The sequence below is a fragment of the Quercus robur genome, chromosome 1 (assembly GCF_932294415.1).
Source record: "Quercus robur chromosome 1, dhQueRobu3.1, whole genome shotgun sequence".
Lineage (NCBI taxonomy): Eukaryota > Viridiplantae > Streptophyta > Magnoliopsida > Fagales > Fagaceae > Quercus > Quercus robur.
This window is the reverse complement of record NC_065534.1, coordinates 38264638-38289589: the sequence shown is the minus strand read 5'-3', so window position 1 is coordinate 38289589 and position 24952 is coordinate 38264638. Positions and strand designations below refer to the sequence as shown.

The window sequence follows — 24952 nt, the reverse complement described above, 5'->3', positions numbered from 1 at the left end:
CATTAAATCCCACAAACATACAGGGAAAAGATTGATAAAATACAATCAAATTTGACACGGAATTAAAACCAACAAACCATAGTTGAAAATCACAACTTTAAACTTACTACCTAAGCTTTGTTGTAGAAGTGTTCTGAAAATATTGTAGACATAGCACTTATTAAAATTTGCCCAAGCAAAAAAATTAGCCTAAAAGCCCAAATCAAACATTTAATTGTGATTTTTTAAATTGTATTTTCAAAGTGCATATTTTAAAATCGCTATTTTTTTATATATAAAAAATGCTCATTTTTCAAACAGCTAGTCTGTTAGTGTTTGCTTTAGTCTTTAGCTAAATTTGTTAGATTTATGTAATGTATTTTTAAAAAAAGATAATGCATTTTGTTTATATTGTTACTTTTTTTATAGGTGTTTATATTATTACTTATTTAGGCAATATGTTAGTAATTGAATCGGAAATTAGTAGTTTGATGATTGCTTGGTTGTCTTAATTGAAAAAGATGTAACTGATAGTATTGATAGTGAAACTTTAATACGATTTCAAAATATGAAAACTTGCAAAATGAAATTTTAAACTTTATGTATTTGTGCTTTTTTTTTTTTTTTTTTTTTGCAATGTCAATATATTCAAGTTTTTTTTTTAATTTTATTAAATTTAAATTTTTTAATGACCACTCAAAAAGAAATTCCCGAAGCGGTCACTGTTCATTTGCCATGACTTCTAGCAAGGCAGTCTCCATCTCCACTCGATTCCTTTTGTTGAACAACTTGCTGAGACCTTTACCAGAATCTTGTTTCCACACTCCACTTGCGATATTTGAAGGGGGATGTTTGCATATAATTGTTGTACTCAACATACCTGCATTTGACAAACGTACTCAAATGCATCTATACGCAAGTCCCTATGATGTCCTCAATTATCCTTTTACTCATAATAAGGCCCTTTTAAGTCAATTGCCTTTGTGTATGTTTTGTACATACAGAATATATATAGATCATATATGCAGTTTTTTCCATACACTCTCGCTTTCTGTTCCTTCCTTTCTTTCTTGTAAGATATCTATCCCATGAGAAAGTGAAAAATTACTTTTCATATTGGTCTCCTTCAGCTTGTGTAATGGGTCACAAAACTTCTTCTAGAACTTTTAAAGATAATAAGAGGTGACTAGTGGACAACACTTTCATATGAACCTATTACATTATTCCTACTATCCATCACTCACAACATGCTACCTCAATCAAGTGAAAAAAAAATGTTACTACACTTATTCATGACAGAAGTGCACATCATAAGCTGATGTTAAACACGACCATTTTAAAGATTTTCAGAATCAGTACTGAAACAATTTTCCGCAGCCAATCCTTATTTGGGTATTTGCTATTTGCTAACAGTAGTTTCATCATTTCCTCAGTTTGTGCTTTCATATCCCACCACAATAAAAGCAGAAGATTCAACGGGATTCAAAGTATTTCTGCCATAGTTTCTTTTTATTTATATTTTTTAAATATAGATATTTTTTTCAGAGGTAGCCAGTAGCCACTAGCCACACATATACGGGGACCATATATTGATTGAATGAGGCAGAGATCCAGGCAAGGATTGCTATTAAATGTTGAGCACGTCCACCATTGCAGTAGTTATTTGACCATTCTCCTTCACATAATTGATGCGATTGCGAGGTTCAAAAACATTGACCAGATATCATGGAAGTCTGTACAACTGCTTTTGTCCTTCTGTCCAGTCCACGACATTAGTTCCATCCTTTTGTATCACAATACAAATTCATAGGCACTGTAAAATACAAACTCTTACCAATTTATTGGTACAAACATGTCAATTATTTTTATTTTTATGTTTCGCGCCACAACACCAAAATCTTTTTTCTTTTTTTTTTTTTTCAACTCATCTGGAGAATTAATTGGGTCCCTATGTTGATGACCAACTAGCTGATTCAAGATCCGGGTGATTCACCCCAATAATAGATCCCATACCACAAAATTCAACATACGTGTCACTAACAATAGATCCCATAGCATAGACTGTTTTTTTATTTTTTGCTAGGTAATAGTGATTTTTTTTCTTTGCTAGGAAATACCTTAAGAGTGATTAACTTGACAAAATTTTCTTAGAAAAAAGTGTGCAGAATACTCTTGGGGTTCAAGTAATTGCTCAATGATTATGCAATCTTTGGTTCAATACCCAGCTCCCCATTCTCCCACTGCTACCTAACAAAAGGGGATGGCCCTACTTCAAAGGACACATAATTTGTATTGCAAATTTGGAATGTGTTCAAATTTGAGCAAATTCGGAATGTGTTCAAATTTGAGACACATAAAAGTATGATCACGGATTTCTATTGGAAAATGAAAGTTAATGCCACTCATAATGTGTACTATGCCCAAACCGAATTTTAGTGCACAAAATTAATAAAACCCCAAAATCCCATGACGAGTCACGAATTAAGAGTGACCAGTCAAATCGCCAAATTGGCTACTAGCACTAACCAAATGAGTACTAGCGAAAAATAAACACAAGTATAAGATCTTACTATTAGAACTATCCGAAAGAAAAGTTTCACAAAGGTAGCATCATCAAAAGAGAAAACGCTGACAAAATATAATAACTTCCAGGAAATCTATACAACTAGAACTGGCTATTGACATTGGCAATGATCTCTCTCTCTCTCTCTCTCTCAATCAAGCACCCAATTGATTCGCATTAGACGATGGGAAAACCTTGCGATCCGATTTATTTCTGCTCAGCATCCTCTTCAACGAACAACCCAAAGATGAAGATGGAGAAGATACTGATAGAGAATCACCCGTCACTCCAATATTCTCAGTCCGATTATTCTCACAACTTGGAATATCAATTATAATATCCCCCAATGTAGAATGAGAATTCCCATGCTCACTCAAACTCACTTCAACCCTCTCCAAACTAACTTCCGCACTTGAATTCCCATGATCTTGATGTGCTTCCAAGACCTTAGCCTCAGACTCAGACACCACTAGAGCTCTACAAATAGGACAATTCGCATGTGAACTCAACCACATATCAATGCACTCCACGTGAAAACCGTGATGGCACTTAGGCAAGTCCCTCCCTACATCATTTTCCTCAAAAGGGCTTAAACAAATAACACATTCCAACCCATTTTTATGCTCCTCCGACTTGTACACAAACAAAGGAATTGTAGCAATGACCGATGCATCAAGACCCTTTGTTGAAGAGTTGGAGAGAGAGGTGTCAAAGTTGAATGTGTGGAAATGGTGGAAACGAGAGGGGCCGAGGACATGTGAGACGGTTATGGAGCGTCGTCGTCTTCGGTCCCGGGATTGAGCCAAGAACCATTTTGCATAGACATGGAGAAGCAAGACCAAGAGAATTACTAGTAGTAGAGATATTACGGCCGCCAGCATGACATTTCCGTCGTAAGAGAATATGCTCTTGAAGACGCGACTTAGTGAGTTGGTTTGGTTTGGAGAGTCAGGAGGGCTCAACATTGTGACTTGTAAATGTAAGTAAAGAATGGTGGGGGTGTGTGTGTGTGTGTGTGTGTGTGTTTGTGATGCAGAGGTTGGGGATATAAGAAAGTATAAGAATACCCAATGGAATCTTCTGCTTCTTCTTCTTCTTCTTATTTAGCATGAGACTGAGAGAACGTTTACGTGAAAATAAAGTCGTTGTTATAAGGGATTAAAATATGGGGATTGTGCCCTGGACTATACTACACATTTGCGTGTACAGTTAGCAACACCCCCAATAGCTCGCTCTTTTCTCTTTCATGTAATGTGAGTTTGTGTGTAGGTACATTGAAGTCAAAAAAGAATCCCATCATTCAAGGAGGTAATGAGACTCATGCACTTAAAAGAGGAGAGAGAAAGAGATGTGCAGAAATGAAGGACTCGTGAAGGCGACGGCAGATGAGGGTGGGTGGGGTTATTGGATTCATGCGCTGTTTTAAAATATTTGTTTATATTAGTGGGTTTTATAGGATCCCAAGGTCTAACATATGGTCATTTTTGTTTATTCTTTTATTAGGTTCTGGTATTTTTTTTCTCCCCAAAAAAAAAAAGGTTCTGGTATTTCTTGTGTGGTTCTGGTAGGGTGAGAGGGACCATTCTACTTGTACTAGGAGACCATATTTTGGCCTTGGACGCACCCATTCTAATACGCAATTTCATAATTTGTTAACTTTGATCTATATGGACAGATAGTGTCTACCGCTCATAATCACGAGTGATAAGTCAATCACATATGTTAACAAATTGTTGAGTGTCTCTAATGTATCAGGGGTCCCATGTGAATCTAACCAGTGACCACACACTGTCTTCCCTTTGACCCTACAACAAACAGTCAGCTGCTAATACTGTACATCTTTTAATAGCTTCAACCTTTTTCTGATGCATGTTTTAGGCAAATTATCAAACTTTAATGTAGGTTACAGGCTCGTGAACTCCAACCCTTGACCCATACAGTGTCAACGTACCATACATGTGAGTTGTGACTTGTGACAGACTCAACTGGGTTTCTTTATAGATTCCTCAAATAATACGTTAGCCAATAATGGTTAATCTCAAAAATAAAATAAAACATAAGTCGAAGGAGAGGACAAAAAAATTTGAACTCCAAATCAGAATACGTACACAATATCTCAATCTACAGCAAAAACACTAAAACCATATGAGACACAAACCGCGTTTGCATTTTGGACTTTGCGGAGTGAGAGGAATACACCATATATAACAAAACAAAAGCATTGAAAGTAGGAGGATGGCAACAGATCTGTGACCCTCTTCAGAAAGTATTTATCTCATTCATATTAGGATTCCTTTTCTTACATATGAATTGAAACGCTTGGTGGGAAAACAAGTAGTATTTAAACAGCAATAAGACCGCGCATGAAAATTTAAACACTTTAGGATTGATGATTATTATTATAAATGCATGTATCACATTTATGCTGATGTTACATCTTGTTAACAAATGAGAATTAAAAGAATGGAAACTTGCCTCATTTCTTGAGTTAGAAAGTTCAAAAACTAAAAGTGCTTGTTAATTTTAATCAATCCATGAGTTTGTATCGTTTCTCTTGGACGCCTGTAACTCCCATTTGAATCTCTATTATGGTATGAAGCGGCACCTGAAAACCATAATACTTATTTAATTAGGATGTAATTCCAGAATATACACTCAGCAAAGTACAAAGAATTATCCAGCTTATAAGAACAGCTTCTTCATTGTATCAAAATCCAGATTCTGATTGGCGTTCACAATTCTCAGATTTTACCACCAACTAGACAGTTTGAGTCATTTGGTTTTAGTTATGTTTTAATTAAAAATAAAATAAAATCATGTGATTGTAAAAAAAATCTTAAGAACCCACACTTTCTTCCTCAAAGGGCAAGGGTGGACCCGAGGAGGGAGATGGGAGGGGTACCACCTCTGAAATCTTGAGTTCAACAATTTCAACTAAAAGGCTGGGATCTCAAACATACTTTTTTATTTTAAAAAATTAAATTAAATTCACCAAACTTTTTCTTCTTTCTCCAACTTATCTCTTTTTCCCATTCTCTCCCTTTCAGGTTTTTAGACTTGGGCGCCTCAAAAAATGCTCTAAAGTTCCTTCAATGTCTACTCTAGCATTCTCACTCTGGCAGATACCAAAGCCTCAAAGCTCTCCCCATCAATTCACAAACTCAGGATTCCCCAAGTGTAAAAATAGGTTTCCCAATCAAGATTTGGATTTGAGATCACAGGTCTTTTCTTCCCTTGAATCTATACTTTGTGGCTCAATGTGTTCGAAGCAGGTTTGGGACCAAGCTTGCTATTGATGCTTAGTAAGATTAAAAAAGAATGCTTTTGTAGCATTATTTTTTATTGGTCCCACTATTGGGACCTAGGTTGCAATGGGTTTGTGCTGTTTGATTTATACTAATTGCTAACTGATTTTTTTTTTTTAAGAAGGTATGAGCCAGATGGTTTAGGGTCGCCACCAGTGAATGCACCTGCCACAACTGCCATCCTTTGGAAAAGAATCTCTACCAGTCACAATGTCAGTGAAGGAGATATCAAGTGGTTGAAATGAGTGGTAGGTGGGAAGGTTTAGAGTGGAGAGAGAGAGAGAGAGAGAGAGATTTCAAAAATGGCATAAGGAAATGGCAACTGGGTGTTGTTTGAACTGAAATTGTGAGTTGAAGACACGATTTCATGAGTTCAACTCACTATTTCAGAGGTGGCATCCCTTCCCTTTTACTGGTAATGGTAGGTCACCCTTGCCATCTAAGCATGAAAGCATGAGTAGAATTTACGATTTCAACTTTCAAAAATTTGAGTTCAGCTCACTTTTTTGAATCTCGCAAAGTTTTAAGATTAGTTTTAGAAACACAGTAATTTGATAATTATTTACTAAAACCCAAATTTGAGACAAATGACTCAACAAATGACTGCAATAAGGATGTAACATTCTTATCAAATATCTATCATAGTGAAGTACCAACATCCTTATCCCTCTTGCCCCAAAATATATGCACAAGATATGCATAGAACACGCCAAGAGAACTGTAAAAAGAATGCTACATGCCATATTACCTCAATGTGCGGAATTTCTTTCAGAGGCCTATCAGCAAAATAAGCATATAATGCTCTCAATACTGCCTGCAAGAATAAAGCAATAACAAAGTTTAAAAGGATCATAAACCAAAAAAAAACAGTACAAGCACAAGTTCAAAATGATATAAACCTGGTGAGATATCACTACAACAGGTGCCCGTTGTCGTTCAAGCTCAATAATTACAGGTTCTAGCCTGCAATGTAGTGGAGGATGTTTAGTACTATTCAACAAGTTGGAAAACCATGTATTCAAAGTCAAGTCAAGAAAACTCATGAATCATTAGAACTATGAAATACAAACCTTTGAATAACATCCAAGTAAGACTCCCCACGAGGGTACCGATACCTCAGCTTGTCCTTCTTACGCGCCCTGCTATTGTGAGAATGACATAATTATCCACGGCACACTTTATTGCAAATGCAGTTTACTCACTCATACCGGCAAAAATTTACTGACCAATTTTCATTTTGAGAGATTAAAAAAGTGTATGCACTATTTTATCTTTACTATATAGAGAGAGGAAAATTGCAACATACTCATACTCCTCAGGCATGTTCTTCTTTATCTCTTCATATGTCATTCCATCACAAACTCCAGCATTTATCTCATCAAGTGCACGCCATTGTATCTACCAAAAATGTAAAGAAACACAAAATCTCTCAAACATAACTGTAGAATAATTTCTAGATCCATCTATCACCCACCAAAGTCAGCTGAAATTAGATAATTTAAAAGGCTGAATAGGCTAAATGACATTCCTACGGATCAAGACATACCTTAGGGAATCCAACAATTGGACTAGCTGTCAATATAGTTCGTTGCAATGTGCTTGTCCAAATCTAAACCACAACAAAGCCAAAAAGAAATTAGCACTTAGTTAAGTATAAATAGTCAAAAATTAATAGACATATTTCATTTTTTAAGTAATAGTTTGATAGGCTACTCATTCAAGCCCAAGACTATGGTCCAGGTATTGTCACCTATTTTAGACATTGAAGCCCAAAGGGTACGAATAAAGCTTCCCCGAGGCCTCAACAGTTATATTACTGCATGGTTAACATCTTGGAACAGTAATTACCAATTTGTTTCTTAAAGCAAGAAAACTAATTCCAAAATGTTAACCAAATCATACTTACATTCCTAAATTTATCGGCTGTTAGGAGTTAGAGATGCAAGTAGATTATTCGAAGGTTTATTGACCAAAGGGAAGGAAAAGTGGGTAAGATCCTCTACGGTTCTATAAACAAAGAATCAACATACAAGTATTGCTTCAGAGTAAAAACCAAAATTTGTAAACATTACAATCATGCATATGGTTGAAGCTTACAGAAGCAGCCCTTTCTGACTTGAGTCGCTTTTCAATGAAGTTGGTAAGTTTTTTTGCATAAATTTCTCCAGCATCACTGCACAAAGAAGTTACAGTATAGACGGGTAAGTCACATTTGAGATATAAAACTAATTGTTTTTGAAGAACCAAGTTCACAACAAAATTATATTACATAACTTAGACAACTGAGTGGATCAAAATCAAATAAACACATCTCAGCATAAAATAAAATGAAACCTAGATTTAGATGGACAGGGGTAGCAGTTATGATGGGCAAAAAGCCAAATAACTAATCATATGACAGAAGAAGATAAGGTACACATGATTGGAAGTATATATAATTTAAATTGAATTTAGGGTTAAACAAAACAAGTAATGTAACCATTGGCAATGTCAAGCCATTGTAATAATTCTATACTCAATATTCAGCTGAAACATTGAATAAGAAGCATGTCATACGAATTTCTGGGTTCTGAGCAAGCAGCTGACCAATATGACCTTCAGTTTTCAATGCATTTATGAGTAGCATTTGCCAAATAAGAATCAACCCTAAGACAATCATTATTTTTTCTTGATAAATAAAATTTTATGCAATTAACAGTTTTTACAAGCCCATTGATTTCTTTTTTTTTTTTTTTAACTATGGATTGATGTATTTTTCTTAGGTGCCATTATTGTCACTAACAGTTAATATATATATATATATATATATATTAATCACCATGAAAACCAAACCCAACCAATTAATTGCACCAATGAATTTCACTCTACTTTTTATCCTCTCTCCATTCATTAATCAAATTTATGTTCTTGAGAAGTTCTCAGTATCAAAGACAGGCTAAATTTCCGACCTTTGGAAATTGTACTGTGCAAAAAAGGCTTTTTATTAGCCAAAGATAGATTTCAGCAAATTCATGTACAATCTCAAAATTGCTATGAGATGGGTTTCTGTGTCCAAGTAGTTCCTAGTGGGAGAGCTAGCATTAAATCCAATCAAGTAAAGAAAAAAAAAAAAAAAAAAAAAAAAAAAAAAAAAAAAAAAAAAAAAAGATAACAAACTTAATCCTTGTAATCAATTTTCCCATGAAGAAAATTTCTGCAGAACCTGCGGGTCCCACTATAGCAATATCATCAATCTCCGGTTTCTTGCATGTTCACATAGTTCTGACCTGTTTTTCTAGCATTTATGAAAACTTTTTGAAAAAAAAAAAATATATATATATATATATATATATTTGTAGTACAGCTACTAAGAATTTCACATCAGTGTGAAATGTGAACAGATGAAAATTAAAGAAACCTGAAAAAATTTTAGGTTGTCCAAGATGGAAGACAATTCCAATAGCTTTCATTTTCTAAATATGAAGTGTGGAAATTTACTCATGGACTCGCAAATTTTTAGAGAAGATTAAAGCTAATAAAAAGATTATCAAACCACTAATACAAAGATATACCTCAATGCAGTGTCACCCCCAATCCTGCCTCTAACATTATCCTTACTCTCCCCATGCCGAGTAAGTAAAATTGGGCGGGGTGTGAGATGTGTATTTACCTGCAACAGATACAAGGAAAACACATTCCAAAATATAAATATTTAATCAAAGAAAGTAACAGGAAAAAAGGATCTTACATCTAACAAAGAGAACTCTAAACTCAATTAAAACTTATTTTGGTGATGTTAGTCGCTCCTTATTCATAATCTCAAATTAAGTGAAAGAAATCTCATAGAAAATATGTAGGAAGCTTTTAAGAAGAAGTATAGATGTAAAACAATTTCCATAGAAATTGTATGGAAATCATCATAGTTTATAAATGTTATTTTCTGCTATTAATACAATTTCCATATATTTGCATCTGTGAGGGTGACTAACACATTTTTTCTCATCATATGATCTTATTCAAACCACATTACTTATCCAAAAAATGACCTTACTCCCAGCCAAATGATCATCACATGTGGCAGATAATACATGGAAGGTAACATATAGACGTGGTGTTCAGTACATCCTAAAGCTATCTTGCAACCAAGAGGCATACAACTGTTTACATGGTCTAACCATTAAGACAGATGTTCCTTAAGAGCCTGAAATAAGACAATTCTTTTCACAACCATTATCAATCCAAATATCAGCCCTGCCATGTGTTAGATGCCTTCTACACATGCAAAGCAACAAAAAGCAAAAGCATGGAAGATTATTATTGTGGGTTTCATATCCACCTTTTTTTTTTTTTTGGTCAATCTGATTTTGTACTACAAATATTAACTAAGATTAGAGTTAGCCTGTAGTAGACCAAATTGCATGCTTAAGAATAAACATGATGAAAAAAGATTCTCAAGATCACAAATCCTTCATCCAGAAGATATATAATATGCTAGGACCATGTCTTTCACAGGACAGCATACCAAGAAAAATACAATTCGCCCGGGAAGATAACCACTGATGTTGTTCACCTGAACCAAAGATAAAAGGTCTTTAGTAGATCAAAAATCATAAGTCACACTATACACCAATTACATTAGGAAGAATAAAGAGATGAAGATCTAAACCAAGGATTTTCAGGGAAAAAAGTTAAAAACAAGAAAAATGACAATGGCAATTTGCAAGAAAGCACAAACATCTAAGTAGACAAGTATTGGTCCATGCCAATCATGCCACGTGGCAAGGAGGCCAATGCAATGTACTAAAGTACTATTTAATTGAATTTAAATTTAATTAAATACATGACAAAAAGTTATCATGCACAGCTATCATTACAGATGAGGAAGTGAACGCATCAACTATGTCTACCACTAAAACAAACAATATGCTACTAATGGCACATCCAAAATTTCTCCATAATCAACAAGGAATTGCAATTAAACATGATTCGGCCCACCTGTATGTTATCCTTAGGCAATTCTTAACAGATAAACATAGTGCCAGCTAAAAGCCCAATGTACATTTAGTAGGCATACAAAATTTTGATATAGTCACTAACAAGGTCAGCAAACTTACTTGTATTTGACCACCGTGTCCACTGGCCATATCAATCATTTTGATGTAAGACCCTTCTTCAACTGTCTCATAAACCTTGTAAGAGGAGCACAATGTATATTTAGTATGACAGTTAGCATTCTTACAACCAAATCTCACTACTTCCAATTTGTATTAATTCATTTTACGGGAGTTACTTTTTCATAATTGGCTAGTCGATCTTTGAAGTCCTGCAATCCAGCCTCAAAATCTGGCCTATGGGAGGACACAAATTATTAGGCACATAACTTTCAATCAAGATATGAAACAACTGGTTTAAGAGCAATCATACTGTTCCGCATAGTCAGGGCTTTGTTGAATTTTAAGGCGTATATTTCTTTCAATAATGCGTTCATCATTACATAGTGATTCCAGAAAAATAATCTGCATCAAAATGAAAATATGTATCACAAGCCAAATTATTTATATTACATTTCAGACATAGATTCCTTTATAATTCTCCATGCTGTGATCATGGTACCTTGCATTTTCCTTCAGCCATTTTCATCAGCATATTCCTTCGTTTCCTGCTACTGTTTGTGGCATCAAATATCCCTACCTAAAACCAAATTAGGATTGTCGGGAAAAAAAAAAAAAAAAAGGATCAGGCAGAAGCCACAAAAAGATCAAAAGAATCTACACCACAGAACTTACCTGGCCACCTTCTTGCATCCAAGATATCATGTCCTCCATAGCCAAGGCTGCTACCTAGTAGCATGTGATACATTAAAACTATGTAGAAAGAAGAGGGTTAATATGGTGTGAACATTACCATTTGTCCAAAATTTATTATAAAAAAAAAATACTAGTAATTGCATTATTATGAAAAATTAGTCTTGGTGTATGATACACCTAATTACATTTAATATGAGCAACTATATGTTGTCCCTCGTCACCATATTCACGTGATGAATCCAAACACCACCTCAACAACATAAGCCAAAGAGCTGAATGGTGTAAACATTGCCTCTCACAGCATATTTGCACCTTTCCCTCCTTCCTTGATTATTTTGTTACTACCGTGCCAGTGTTCAAAGCCAATAATCTTGATTTCTTTTCTTTTTTTTTTTTTTTTGGTTGGGGGGGGGTTGCATAATTATGGTATTGATAAACCACTCAAGATAAACTCAAGAAACTTACAGACAATACTGTGTGTGTCAATATAAAAAATACACAATTTCTAATGTTAAATTAGGTCATAACTCATAAATATACTATATATTAGATTATCAACTTTGATATATATACACATATGATTACCTAAACTCTAATAAGTATGCTAAAAAGCTGTGTACTTTGCTACAAACAATACAAACAAAAATTTTCAAAAAAAGGGAAGCAAGATTCGAACCCAGGTGCTGTCCATGGGGGAGACCAAATAGTACCACTAAACCACAAGGCTCTTGGCTTTTTTTTCCTTCTTTTAAATAAAAACATAATATATAACCCTTGTGGCCTTAATGGAAATAACAACTATGACAAAGTGAACACTTAAGCAAAAAGAGAACTTTTTTGTTAAAAACTTTCTTTTCTTAGCACTTAGGCAAACTGCTTTTGGAGGCCACTGATCATTGGGTTAATTCAAATTTTTGGGGATGGGGGGCCTCAAATTTTTGGAGACCCAACCTTTAAAAACTTTGAAAAAAAATTATATATATACACACATTTTATATATATAAAAATTAAAAAAAAAAAAAATTTGGGGGGGGGGGGTGTTGGATAGGGGTAACTTGGCTCCACCACTGTTCACTCAATTAACTTCAAATCAAGCCATGCCATTTACAAAATTCAGATTTCAAATATGAAATAGTAAGAAAGGATCTCCACAAACAACCATAGGACACTCTCCAATGCAACTGATGCCAAAATTTCCTCGATTGGATTCACCCATTCATATGTGCAATCAAATCATACAACATAAGGTTTGTAAAGGAATGTGTGAAGGGATTTAGAAAGAAAGAACAATACAAACCCTAGACTTCATCACCTAGTGGCCAGTTTGGATGGAGGGGGCGGGAAGGGAATAGAGGGGAGTTGACCGGAAATTAGATTATTTTCCCCTTTACTCCCCCTCCGTCCAAACTGGCCCCTAGAGCTAGCCTAAACCCTAGAATTCACCACCTAATACTGCTTGGAATTTACACCCCCTCCGTCCAAACACCACCTCAACAACATAAGCCAAAGAGCTGAATGGTGTAAACATTGCCTCTCACAGCATATTTGCACCTTTCCCTCCTTCCTTGATTATTTTGTTACTACCGTGCCAGTGTTCAAAGCCAATAATCTTGATTTCTTTTCTTTTTTCTTTTTTTTTTGGTTGGGGGGGGGTTGCATAATTATGGTATTGATAAACCACTCAAGATAAACTCAAGAAACTTACAGACAATACTGTGTGTGTCAATATAAAAAATACACAATTTCTAATGTTAAATTAGGTCATAACTCATAAATATACTATATATTAGATTATCAACTTTGATATATATACACATATGATTACCTAAACTCTAATAAGTATGCTAAAAAGCTGTGTACTTTGCTACAAACAATACAAACAAAAATTTTCAAAAAAAGGGAAGCAAGATTCGAACCCAGGTGCTGTCCATGGGGGAGACCAAATAGTACCACTAAACCACAAGGCTCTTGGCTTTTTTTTCCTTCTTTTAAATAAAAACATAATATATAACCCTTGTGGCCTTAATGGAAATAACAACTATGACAAAGTGAACACTTAAGCAAAAAGAGAACTTTTTTGTTAAAAACTTTCTTTTCTTAGCACTTAGGCAAACTGCTTTTGGAGGCCACTGATCATTGGGTTAATTCAAATTTTTGGGGATGGGGGGCCTCAAATTTTTGGAGACCCAACCTTTAAAAACTTTGAAAAAAAATTATATATATACACACATTTTATATATATAAAAATTAAAAAAAAAAAAAAAATTGGGGGGGGGGGGGGTGTTGGATAGGGGTAACTTGGCTCCACCACTGTTCACTCAATTAACTTCAAATCAAGCCATGCCATTTACAAAATTCAGATTTCAAATATGAAATAGTAAGAAAGGATCTCCACAAACAACCATAGGACACTCTCCAATGCAACTGATGCCAAAATTTCCTCGATTGGATTCACCCATTCATATGTGCAATCAAATCATACAACATAAGGTTTGTAAAGGAATGTGTGAAGGGATTTAGAAAGAAAGAACAATACAAACCCTAGACTTCATCACCTAGTGGCCAGTTTGGATGGAGGGGGCGGGAAGGGAATAGAGGGGAGTTGACCGGAAATTAGATTATTTTCCCCTTTACTCCCCCTCCGTCCAAACTGGCCCCTAGAGCTAGCCTAAACCCTAGAATTCACCACCTAATACTGCTTGGAATCACCACCAAGCTAGAGAGAAAAATCTCAATTCAAAAGTATTCATCAAATTCAACATACCCATAATGTTTCCTCTGGGGCCTATAAATAGGATCCCAAATTACATTACATAATCATAGCAAAAACAGTAACCAAATCCTTTAAAACCCTCAAAATAAAATTCAAATAAATTCAAATCCCACAATCTGCACTAACTGACTAACGGAATCAATTAGCATTAATCTGGTGTCCCCACCATCGTAGCTTATTCATGAGATTTGAAAATAACTCATGACCTTTAGAATTTCTAACCATTATATCAGTGGCAAAATAGATGCTCAAATCCCAGAGAAACTTTTAGAAATTAACCATTCAGTCCAACTAAATAACTCATTCATTCACAGAAAAGGTGGCATATTTTTAATGATCCTGACACGAGATTTTTTTTTTTTTTTTTTTAAATAAAAAGGCCAGATAATCATATGATCCACCCAAAGCAATAAATCATTCTCATGGATATTCACCTCATTACGTGCTTCCATGCCTTCAGGATTGTCTGCTCGGAAAAAATCTGCAGACTGCACCAAGAAAATGAGTCATCCATCAAGAATAATTCAAGAAATTTCATAAAACTATTGCAATCTTCTTCAGGCTTTTAGAAAGCAAGGAAAAAGAAAAAAAAAAAAAAAAAAAAAAAAAAAAAAAAAAAAAACAGACATTCAAAGAGGAAAAATTGGCTTGATGGCAAAATGACATTTTAAATAGGACAAAAATTAGCTCCAAACTAGTTTAGAGGAATCTCCTCCAACCCACTACATGGCAATTTACAAGACTACCCATGTGTATTATTTAAACAAGTCACATGACTCATTAAAAAAGTCATATGACTAAAACTACACATGGAGGATCTCTTCATTGGCCACATAATGGGTTGGAAGAAGATAGCTCCAACCGGTTTGGAACTAAACTTCTTCCCTTCAAATACAGGACAATTCCTCCCGAAAAAACCTAGGTTCCCTCTGCTGATGGATGCAGCAGTTGGAGAAAAATTGGGCTCCCTCTCTCCTAAACTACGAAAACTCTGACATTCCAAGAACATAAGATTCCTTCCTGCAAAAAAAATTGGACCAGTTTGGTTTAAATGGCCATAATAATTACAGGCCAACCCAACTCCCTCTTGTTTTAAATTTAGAGATCCTAGTCTTGCAATAAAACAGACCCGTAGTTTTCCTAGGTCCAAGCCACCACCCAATTCCCTTTTTCCCTCCTCATTCCTCTGCATATACTTGAAGAGGATTATTCTGAAGTGGACCAGAAACCCAATCAAATTTTGTTGATACCACGTAGAAAATTTTCCACACAGCCCCATAGGCTATTTGATAAAGAATTCTGAAAGTAGTGTTTCTACTATCATCTATGCCTTGCACATACTGTTGTGCAAATGTGTGAAATTAACATATTGTCAGACCCCATTCACTTAGTAGAATATGACAAAACAAGTCTAAGAGAGAATCGTAGTAAATTCTTTTTTTTTTTTTTTAAAGGAACAAAGAAATACAGTAGACAGGAAGAGAAGGAACAGGCTATTATTTATAACACTATGAGATCAACTATGTCAAATGAGTTCATCTGACCAAAATTAAGCCACAAAACAGATAATAATCACTTCCATTGCCAGAAAATCAGCCTGAAATTAACCACATCCCACTTTATACAACTTAGAAGAAGAATAGGCAAAAGAAATTTTATATTGATGAAGGCAATATCACTGTGGAAGAAAGGGCAGAAATGTACCTGATTTGCCCCATGCTTAAGCCGCCGATACTATTGCAACCAAAAAAAAAAAAAACCAAATTAGAACAATTTTTGTCTTTATATGTTTCCCCATTAACTTGAGGTCTGAAGGACAAAAAGAGTAGTCATGGTAAGATTAAATGACCTTTCCAACATTGAAATGCTTGGTATCATGACCCAACCAGCGGAGATATCTGGTAAGTTTAGCTGCAGTAAATGTCTTGCCTCGAGCTGGCAAACCGACCTAAAGTACAAGCAACTAGTTAGAATTATTCATTCTCAACGGTACTACTAAATTTATTTTTTAATAAGTAGTACTTCTGAAATAATTTTATGAAGCGTCTGAACTGATGATGGCAATTACCACCAAAATCCAATTTTCAGGCTATTTAAGGGTCAGCTTTGAATTTCAATCTCACTAAGATAGTGGGAGAACAGTGATTTATGTTTTCAATGGTTCTAACAAACACACATGCAGGGAAATACCAGAACAATTGCCAAATGTCTATCCTCCTTTGGTCCAAGCATCTGATCAGCTACAGCTGCAGCTGCAACAGCTCCAGCAGCCGCCGGCATTGAATTCTAACAATTTAAAAGGGAAGGGGGGAGAAAAAGCAATTGATTGGATTATACAATCTTCACAGGTGAAAGAATTTTTTTTTTTTTTTTTTAAATACATTTTTTTACGAACCTTCGTTTCTGTATCCATTCTGAGATCTACAGTGAAAGTACTTGCACTAGCAGATTTAACTAGCCTTGGAGATCCAACACCCCTATCCACAAGGAGTCCCCTATGACCATCTTGCTTTTGCGAAGGCGAAAATGTCCCAACTGACTTTGATTCAACTACCCCAGAACCTGAATAAATCCTGGATGAATCAGGGACAATTACCTCCATCTCCTATGTAAAAATGAAGATAAAACATTAGATCCAAAACAAAATATTTTACAGAAGAAAAAAAAATCTGGAGACATCTTCAAGCTAAACAGACATATCAACTGTAAGTGTCTTATCTGACTTTAAACAACATCATCATATTGCTATTGAATCAACTAGCTTGTCAAACATAAATATGATAGTTCCATTCCATTATGGACCAAAGAAAACCTGAAGTTCGAATGTTGATAAATATAGCACACTAATACTTCAAAACCCTTAACTAATTCCAATTTACTTATATGCAAGATAGGTTAACAAGAAAAACCTTTATGGTTGCAGGGCGATCAGTAGAAACACTACCATCCTTAGAGGGATGTAAAACATTCCCTGAGCCATCCATGTTAGAGAAAACCCCAGCAAGAGTTAATGACCTTGGAGTCTCTGCGTTATTGGCTGCATAAAAAAAACCTGAATTGGCAGAAGTTGTTGGAGCTGGAACAACATAATGTTCAAGATCAAGTTCCAAACTAGCTGAAGAGCCATTCTGCACAGAATAGAGAATATAAGACGTTTCAAATAAAAGCCATAAGCTAACATAAAATAATCTGTTGTAAAAGGAACAAGTTCTCATTTTCCATTGTTTGATTGCAGTTTAACTGAATTCATTGCTCATTGGGCATGAATACAACTCTCAAATTTGTTTTGCATCAGAATTCCTCTCCAACAAATTAGAATGGCAAAGCATTAGTGCAGTGGTAAGTCAAAATTGTACCTCGGCATTCATCTCTGGCACTGAATTAATACTGACATCAGGAATACCACGAACAGCTGAAGGCCGAAGGTTCTCCTGATAAGCTCTCCAACTAGCCGCAAGATCAAATGGCGAAACCCTATCGGCTTGAATTAACACCCGATACTCTAGAACTTCATCAGCATTAAGCCTAAATAGAGCCAACCTTGCATCCCCTTGCAAGGTACCCCCAATGAGTTGTCGGTTTGGACCTTCCTCAACTATACAAGGCACATTACTGTACTTGGGCCTCAAAAGGAACTTAAAGTCCAAAGTTTCTACATCCAAAAAAAAAAAATTAGCAAATAAACAAGCCAAAACCCCCCCTCAAATAAATATTGAATATTGCCTAATTGTTTGCTATAATATTTGAATAATGAAATAAATATATATTTCTATATTCATTCTTTCTATTATTTCCTTTTCACTCATTTTCACCATTTGAAACTGTATTGTCCAATGGATTGAGGAGGATACTACTATTCTTGATTGGGTACTAATGAATTAGCATATAACAGACATAGAGGTAGTTAATTATAGGTGTATTGTGCATGCACGCCTTTTTATTCATTCAAAAAAGCAATAAAAGTAAGTAGTAATTCCAAAATGCTTAAGCAAAACATTAGTTAGTTACCGTGATTAGGAGGAACAACAAAGCTCAATTCCCACAATGACGCGGATTCGCGTTCCATCGAAAGCTAACCAAAACAATCATCAAAACAATTAAACAAGTAGTAGCACTTTCTTTGTATTGTATTGTATTAAACACAAGGAACAGAAGAAACAGAGAGAGAATTACAGCTTTAGAAGAATCCCAAGAGCCAACGAGAGGAACGGAGCCATAGACATGAGGAATGAGGTCTCCTTTGCGCTTGTAATTCTCCATCTTCAACGACACATACAACTGCCCCCCGGCTTGGTTTCGCTCCTCCTCCTCCCCCATTCCCTGCGACCCACCCTCCTCCGTACTCTTCGACGCTCCAGTTCCCATTCTCTCTCCCTCTCTCTCTCTCTCAATTCACCAAAACCAAATTTAAACCCTGCTTTTGCTTTTGGATATTCGTCTCGAACTCATGGTGATTTTAATTTTATCAGACTGGACTCTATAGACTAAACTAGTCCATGAATTAACGATGCATATTCTAAGGTCTGCTTTTTCCTTTTTGTTTTGTTTTGTTTTGTTTTGAAATCTGGATAGAGAAGAGAGAGAAAAAGAAAGAGGAATCAAATTGAGCGATGGAAATGAAAGGAGAGAAACAATTTTTAGTTTTGGTTTCGATAACGGTAGGGGCTGAAGGATGATGGATGGTTCAGTGATTGGAGTTGGAGGTCGGGTAGGGTAGGGCGGGCCAACCCCACGCACGCGGCACGAGCCACCACGAACTCCGACTCTTTATTCTTCGCCTATTTGGGCTTACTCTGTACTCGCTTGCGGTGGGTGAGAACTGTGCATTCGCTTTCTTTATTTGACACGTTGGCAGTTTTCGTCTTCGTTCGTGGACAGCTCAGATTAGGCGAAACCTTGCATTGCCTATCGGTCTTTTCTGCCACGTGTTTTTATATGTGACACTTATCTTCTTTTTTTTCTTTTTATCCGGATCTCCAAAATTTATTTATTTAAAAATTAAACAAAAAAAAAATACGTAAGGACATACACAGTCATTCAGCACGTCCTGTAAAAAAAATACGTCAATCTTTTTTGCCCTCTACGAAGTTAACATTTCTTGTTAAAAAAAGGTACGTCAATATAAGTCAATCTGTTTTTTTCATTAAAAAAAAAAAAAAAGTTAACATTTCTTGTTATACTCATGTTCCTTAATATATATCTTAGTTATCTACATAAATACGTTTCCGTTGTAGATTTTCCATCACTTATTAATATATTTGCATTATTACGTTTCCCTGGTAGATTTTACATCACTTAGAGCACTCACAATGGGTTAGGGATATGCCAAATGTAACCAAAATTTAACATTCAGGTCCAATTTGTCACAACTGTCGGAAGGATAAATATGGAAAAATGTAAAAAAATTTGGCATTGTGCTACAGTGCCATTGTAATGTACAATGGCACTGTAGCACAATTGTAAACCAAAATATTATTATTTTATTCATTTTCAAGTTTTATTTTTTCTATCTTTTTCTTTCAACGGGTCTCTCTTTATCAAGGCTCAACGGAGCTCATCTCCTCTCTCTCTCTCTCTCTCTCTCTCTCTTTCTTTTTCTCTGGTCTCACCGTCTTTTTCTCGTCTCCCTCACTCTCCCTTACTCTTTCCGACACTGTTTTTTGGTTATTTTTTGTGGCGAGATTGGCGTGGTATGGTGGTTTGTGGCGACGTGTTCATGGGTTTTCGGCGTGGTTGTTGGTTTGTAGGATTCTTTCGGCAAGATCAGCATGGTCAAGGATCTGGTAGTTGTTGTGGCGGTGAGATCAGTGTGGCGGCGAGATCGGCATGGTTGTGGGTTTGCAAATCGGATTTGGTTTGTGGGTGGTGATAGGTTGACTAATCAGTTTTGGCCGTGGGTTTGGGACTGAGTTTTGGTGGTGGGATCGGTGTGGTGGGCCGTGGGTTGTGGTAGCACTGTGGGTTTGGGGCTGAGTTTGGTGGGTTTGCTTGGTGTTTCCTGTGGTGGCCCTGTGATGTGGTGGTTGTTGGTTGTTAGTTGTGTTGTTGATAGTGGGTGGTGGTTGTGTTGTTGATGGTGGATCAGTGGGTGATGGTGTTGTTGATGATGGATCGGTGGGTGATGATTGGAAATTTTGGGTGGATAGGTGGGTGGCTTTGTTCTTAATGGTTGGTTAAGTTTCTATGTTGGGTTTGTTTGGGGTTTGGGGTGAGTTTCTGTGTTGGGTTTTTTCTTTTTTTTGATAAACTGTGTTGGGGTTTTAGGTCTTCACAGTGGTGATGGAAGTGATAAGTGGTAGAGAGAGAGAGAGAGAGAAAGGAAGAGAGACAAAAATTAGAGAGAGACATAAATATATTTTATTGTGTAAATATATTATTTTAATATATTATATAAGAAAATAAAAGTTGGGATATTGGGTGTGTTATAAAATGGTATAGTATAATTAATAAAGTAACTTTTCGAGATGATAAAATAGGATAGGATAACATTTTCCATTGTGAATGATTTTAGAGCAATCACAATAAAGGTGTTAAAATGGCTTAAAAGCTATTTTAACACCACAAAAACTAAAAACTATACTACAGCAAAGATGCCAAGCTTATTTATTTTTAACTTCTAGCTACATAGGAATGATCCTTAGGTACTCTTAGAACATAGAGAATGGTGCTCCCTCCTTTCACATTCATGATAAAGTCCACTCATTAAATTCATGGTGGGATCCACTATGAATGTAAGAGGAGAGAGCACAATTTCTCCGTACTCTGGGAGTACCTAAGAATCTTCCATTATAGCGATCTGCTATCTATAGCAAGTTAGCAACTCACCGTAGTTAGAAGTTATATATAAAAAATATTATTTTATTGTCTTTTCACTTTAAGTACCATTTCCCTCTTTGTTTCTAATGCCTCCAGCCCCTTCCCATCTCCCCTCTCCCACACACCCAGAGCCTTTTTTCTCTATCTAAAACCAAACCCCCAAAGCTTCAAGGCTATCTATTCTTCATGGCTCCATCGCCACCATCGTCACTCGTGGTGGCTAGATTGGGTTTTGTCGTTGTCGTCGCCGTTGGTGTGGGTTTTTGTGAGTGAGATCTCTAGCTTTGTTGGGTTGTATGGTTATGGGTTGTCTTCACCATCATTTTTCATTGCGAGTATGTTGGGGTTGTGGCAGTGGTTGTGTGGATTTTAATGGGTTTGCCGTGGGTTGTTGAAGATGGTGGTGGTTTCTGCTTGTGACAATGGTTTAGGTTTTGTAACGATGGTGGAAGAGCAAGGTGGTTGAGTTTTGTGATGATAGTGGAAGAGGAAGGTGGTGGGTTTTTTTAATTTTTAATTTTTTTAATATTGGTGGAAGAGGAAGGTGCTGGATTTTGTGATTGTGATGGTGGTTGACTGGTTGTTGGCGGTGGTTGGGTTGCGGTTTTGTTTTTTTTGTGTGGTGGGTTGTAATTGCCATAGTGGTGGTTGTAGCTAATGGAACAATGGTAGAGGCAGTGGTTGCTATGGCTGACCATGGCTGGTTGTGACTTTTTTTCTTTCTTTTTTAAATTAAAACTGGATGTGGCTATTGTATATTGTATTAGGATGCGTTATTTTATTGTATTTTTTATATTATTTTAATATGTTGTATGTTAAAATAGTACCTTTAATGTTAGTTGTATTGTAAAATGAGTTGTTAAAATAGATAAAATAGGTTTTTGAGTTGCTAAAAGCTATATTTTTTGAGAACTTTGTTGTGAATGCTCTATTACGAATGTATTTAGTTTTTAGCTTGGCTAGACTGATTCTCAAAAAAAAAAAAAAAAAAAAGCTTGGCTTGACTTAGTGGGAGTTGTGTTAAAGCTTTAGGCACAACTCTGATTTTGATATGGTTGTGTTGTTTTTGCTACATTGCTATTTTTGTACAAAGAATTGTATATAATGCCCTAGCACGAAATCAGGATTTGGAGTGGGGGCACTTTTGCTATTGTTTGCGTGTGGCTGTTCCAACCTCTTGGCTCTATTACTACTTAGTCGCTAAGGTTTTTATTTTTTTATTTTTTTATGTTTTTTATGAGTAAAATTGGTTAACTGAGCTTAATTTTTTTTAGCTTTGTTATCGGCAATTTTTTTTGTTGGGCTAATTGTTTTGGGCTTGTATACTTTGTTTCTAAATTTTAGATGTATAAATATTTTTGTGGCCTTTAAAAGAAGGGAAAATGTTAGAGCTACAAATTTATTTACAAATTCCATATTGTGGGGCCGGGGAATTTGAGGTCCCGGCCCACTTTACATTAAGGGCCCAAGACCCAGGCAGAGAAGACCTATTACCAAGGACGATCTCACGCTCAGCATCTCACAAGACACCTAAAGAAAAAGGACGAGTTTAATGTAAGGACAAGACAAGTGAAAAAGCTGCCAATACTGTAATAAAGAACTCTGCGTCTGACAGGCCCATGCTCTCCACCATGCTATTCAACTTTTACGTCTACTCCCAACCACTTTAGGTATGGGCTGATAGGACAAGTCTCTATCCCAGAAGGCAGAACTTACACGTGGACATTGCAAGGGAAGTAACTACTAGTATAAAAGGGAAGAAGAACCAAGGTGGAAGGGGATCCCTGGGAGGGATGAAGTCCTAGAAAAGGGAGAATGAGAAGAACACTAAGCTCCTCGGATGGGGTCCGAGGACAAAAACCCCATAAGTTGCATTGAGGAAAGGTTTTATCAGTCACGCCAAGTCCACCCTCATATGAGCTTCCATAAAAATCACGACTAGACCGCTGTCTAGTGACCAAGGTCCAGCCTTTCAAGCCCACACTCTACAAATTATATTGTTCGGGCCTTTTTACATGCGAGCCCAATATCATTCTTGGGTCGTGAACAATCGTGTCCCTACACATATTATTAGTGAACTTTAAATCAAATTATTGCGGAAAATTATTGAGCATTTTTCAATCTTTTTGATGTTCCTTAAAATCTCTCTCTCTCTCTCTCAAGATGTAAATTTTTAATTAAAAGCATTCAAGTTGTGAGTTATTAACATGGAAGATTTTGTTCACATAACCATAAATAATTTTAGTCATGCTCAAAACTATTAGAATTTGAAATTTAGGAAAAAATATATTGAAGTTTAGTAGAAGCCTACGGAATGGGTGGGACCATCTTAGGAAGAGGAGGAACCCCACCCATAAGAAGATGACGGGTCGTTTCCACATCTTACATGAGTTTTTTTTTTTATTCTAATGGATTAGTTATTTGATTATTTCAAAATTTACACATATTTATTATTTTATTTTATTGTTTGTAAAATAGATTGTAATGTAATTTGAAATCTATAGCCTATAAAAGGCTTGTATGTTGAAGAAGAAAGGCAGAACTCAATATAGAGTCCAACCTTCAAGTTTTTTGAATGCCTTCCCAAGTAATAAAGTCTTTGTTATTTGTCTTCTACTTGCTTTATCATTTTAGTCTTTGTTTCAAACTCTTGCTTTCTATATAATACTAATAGCAAATCTTCTCTTTCTCATTCATATATATATATATATATATATCGTACGGGCATGGTATTTAGGCCTAGCCCATTGCACGAGCGTGACATAGAGGCCCAGCCCATCAATTTCAGTAAATCGAGAACCCCAAGCCCAATAACAGGTTGTATGCCACTCTAGTCCAAAAGCTAGTTACATATCGGGGATGTAACTGTTCGGCATGGTAATGCCTGGGGGGAAATCTTCTGCCAAGAACCAATCGGCAGCAGGTGCAAGTTTTGAAATAGTCACATTTGTCTTGAAAAGTGGGTCCCATCTGGTCAAGAATCTATTCCGGAAGGGCCCCACCCACTTGAAAATCCTCCCCACCATCAAGACTACCCCATTAAGGGAAGTCTATAAATAGGGGCCGAAGGAGTGAGAAAGAAAGGGGGGGGGGGACAGAAGGTGAGAGACATACATAAGAGAGAATTGGGAGGAACAACAAAAGATGAGAAGCTCACCAGTAACTTAGGGACTCCTTAGGGGGAATACAAAAAGGGGTAGAAGGATACGAGCTAGACCAAAAACTCAATCATTTGGGCTGCTAGATTGGCCATAGGGGGCTTCCCATTGTAGGAATCCTATTACCCACATTATATAAATAAATTGAGGGCATGTCCTTAGGGCTAACGAGTTACCTTGGGGAAACAAGCTCGCACAATTGGCACCGTCTGTGGGAATCACTAACTTAGCTGAAAACCCAAAGTTAGTATATTGTTGTCAGGATGGAGGAGCCACATGCAGAGGGATCAATAAGCCCTGGAGGCAATCGTTCGAGGGCCTTGTCCAGGGGCCAAAGGAGGCTAGAGAGGGAATGAAGAAGAAAACAAGCTCACACGCGTGCGCACACACACACACACGTGTGTGTGTGTGTGGATATTAATTGCACTTGATTATACACAAATAAGCAAAATAAGTTTATATATAAAAAGCTGAAACAAATACTAGAACCTAAGGACTAAGGGTATGTTTGGTATGCTGTAATAGCTCCTGTAATGGAATAGTTATTCATGTGTAATAACAATTCGGTCATT

The 24952-nt window shown here is 36.1% G+C and overlaps 2 protein-coding genes across 3 annotated transcripts; both read right to left on the bottom strand.

Moving 5' to 3' along the window:
* Positions 1-2526: 2526 nt before the first annotated feature.
* LOC126707828 (RING-H2 finger protein ATL63) lies at positions 2527-3839 on the bottom strand. The gene is made up of 2 exons (XM_050407619.1): positions 3736-3839; positions 2527-3640 (listed from the first exon to the last, which is right to left on the bottom strand). The coding sequence occupies exons 1-2, from the start codon at positions 3837-3839 to the stop codon at positions 2698-2700; spliced, it is 1047 nt and encodes a 348-aa protein (XP_050263576.1). The 3' UTR covers positions 2527-2697.
* Positions 3840-4906: 1067 nt separating this feature from the next.
* Positions 4907-19175, bottom strand: LOC126689183 (6-phosphofructo-2-kinase/fructose-2,6-bisphosphatase). 2 transcript variants are annotated; one of them, XM_050384265.1, is made up of 23 exons: positions 18580-19175; positions 18415-18478; positions 17763-18058; positions 17316-17534; positions 16802-17011; positions 16597-16692; positions 16256-16354; positions 16111-16140; positions 14841-14894; positions 11613-11666; positions 11440-11517; positions 11251-11342; positions 11117-11174; positions 10941-11015; positions 10349-10396; positions 9399-9496; positions 7945-8020; positions 7394-7456; positions 7154-7245; positions 6918-6989; positions 6747-6810; positions 6596-6661; positions 4907-5147 (listed from the first exon to the last, which is right to left on the bottom strand). In XM_050384265.1, exons 1-23 carry the CDS (start codon positions 18769-18771, stop codon positions 5070-5072), a joined length of 2274 nt encoding a protein of 757 aa, XP_050240222.1. In that variant the 5' UTR covers positions 18772-19175; the 3' UTR covers positions 4907-5069. The 2 variants fall into 2 exon arrangements, with proteins under 2 accessions (XP_050240222.1, XP_050240229.1); XM_050384272.1 differs by having other exon boundaries at positions 6918-6986; positions 18580-19174.
* Between the last annotated feature and the right edge of the window lie 5777 nt (positions 19176-24952).

Bases quoted from the DNA above. Each gene is read 5' to 3' on its own strand.
- LOC126689183 (XM_050384265.1), bottom strand. From the start codon at position 18,771: ATGGGAACTGGAGCGTCGAAGAGTACGGAGGAGGGTGGGTCGCAGGGA. The intron at 17,535-17,762 runs GTACAATTTTGA...TATTCTGTGCAG, and splicing joins TGCCAGAGATGAATGCCGAG to AATGGCTCTTCAGCTAGTTT. The intron at 16,355-16,596 runs GTATTTCCCTGC...CTTGTACTTTAG, and splicing joins GACATTTGGCAATTGTTCTG to GTCGGTTTGCCAGCTCGAGG.
- LOC126707828 (XM_050407619.1), bottom strand. From the start codon at position 3,839: ATGGGATTCTTTTTTGACTTCAATGTACCTACACACAAACTCACATTA. The intron at 3,641-3,735 runs GTAGTATAGTCC...ATGCTAAATAAG, and splicing joins CTAACTGTACACGCAAATGT to AAGAAGAAGAAGAAGCAGAA.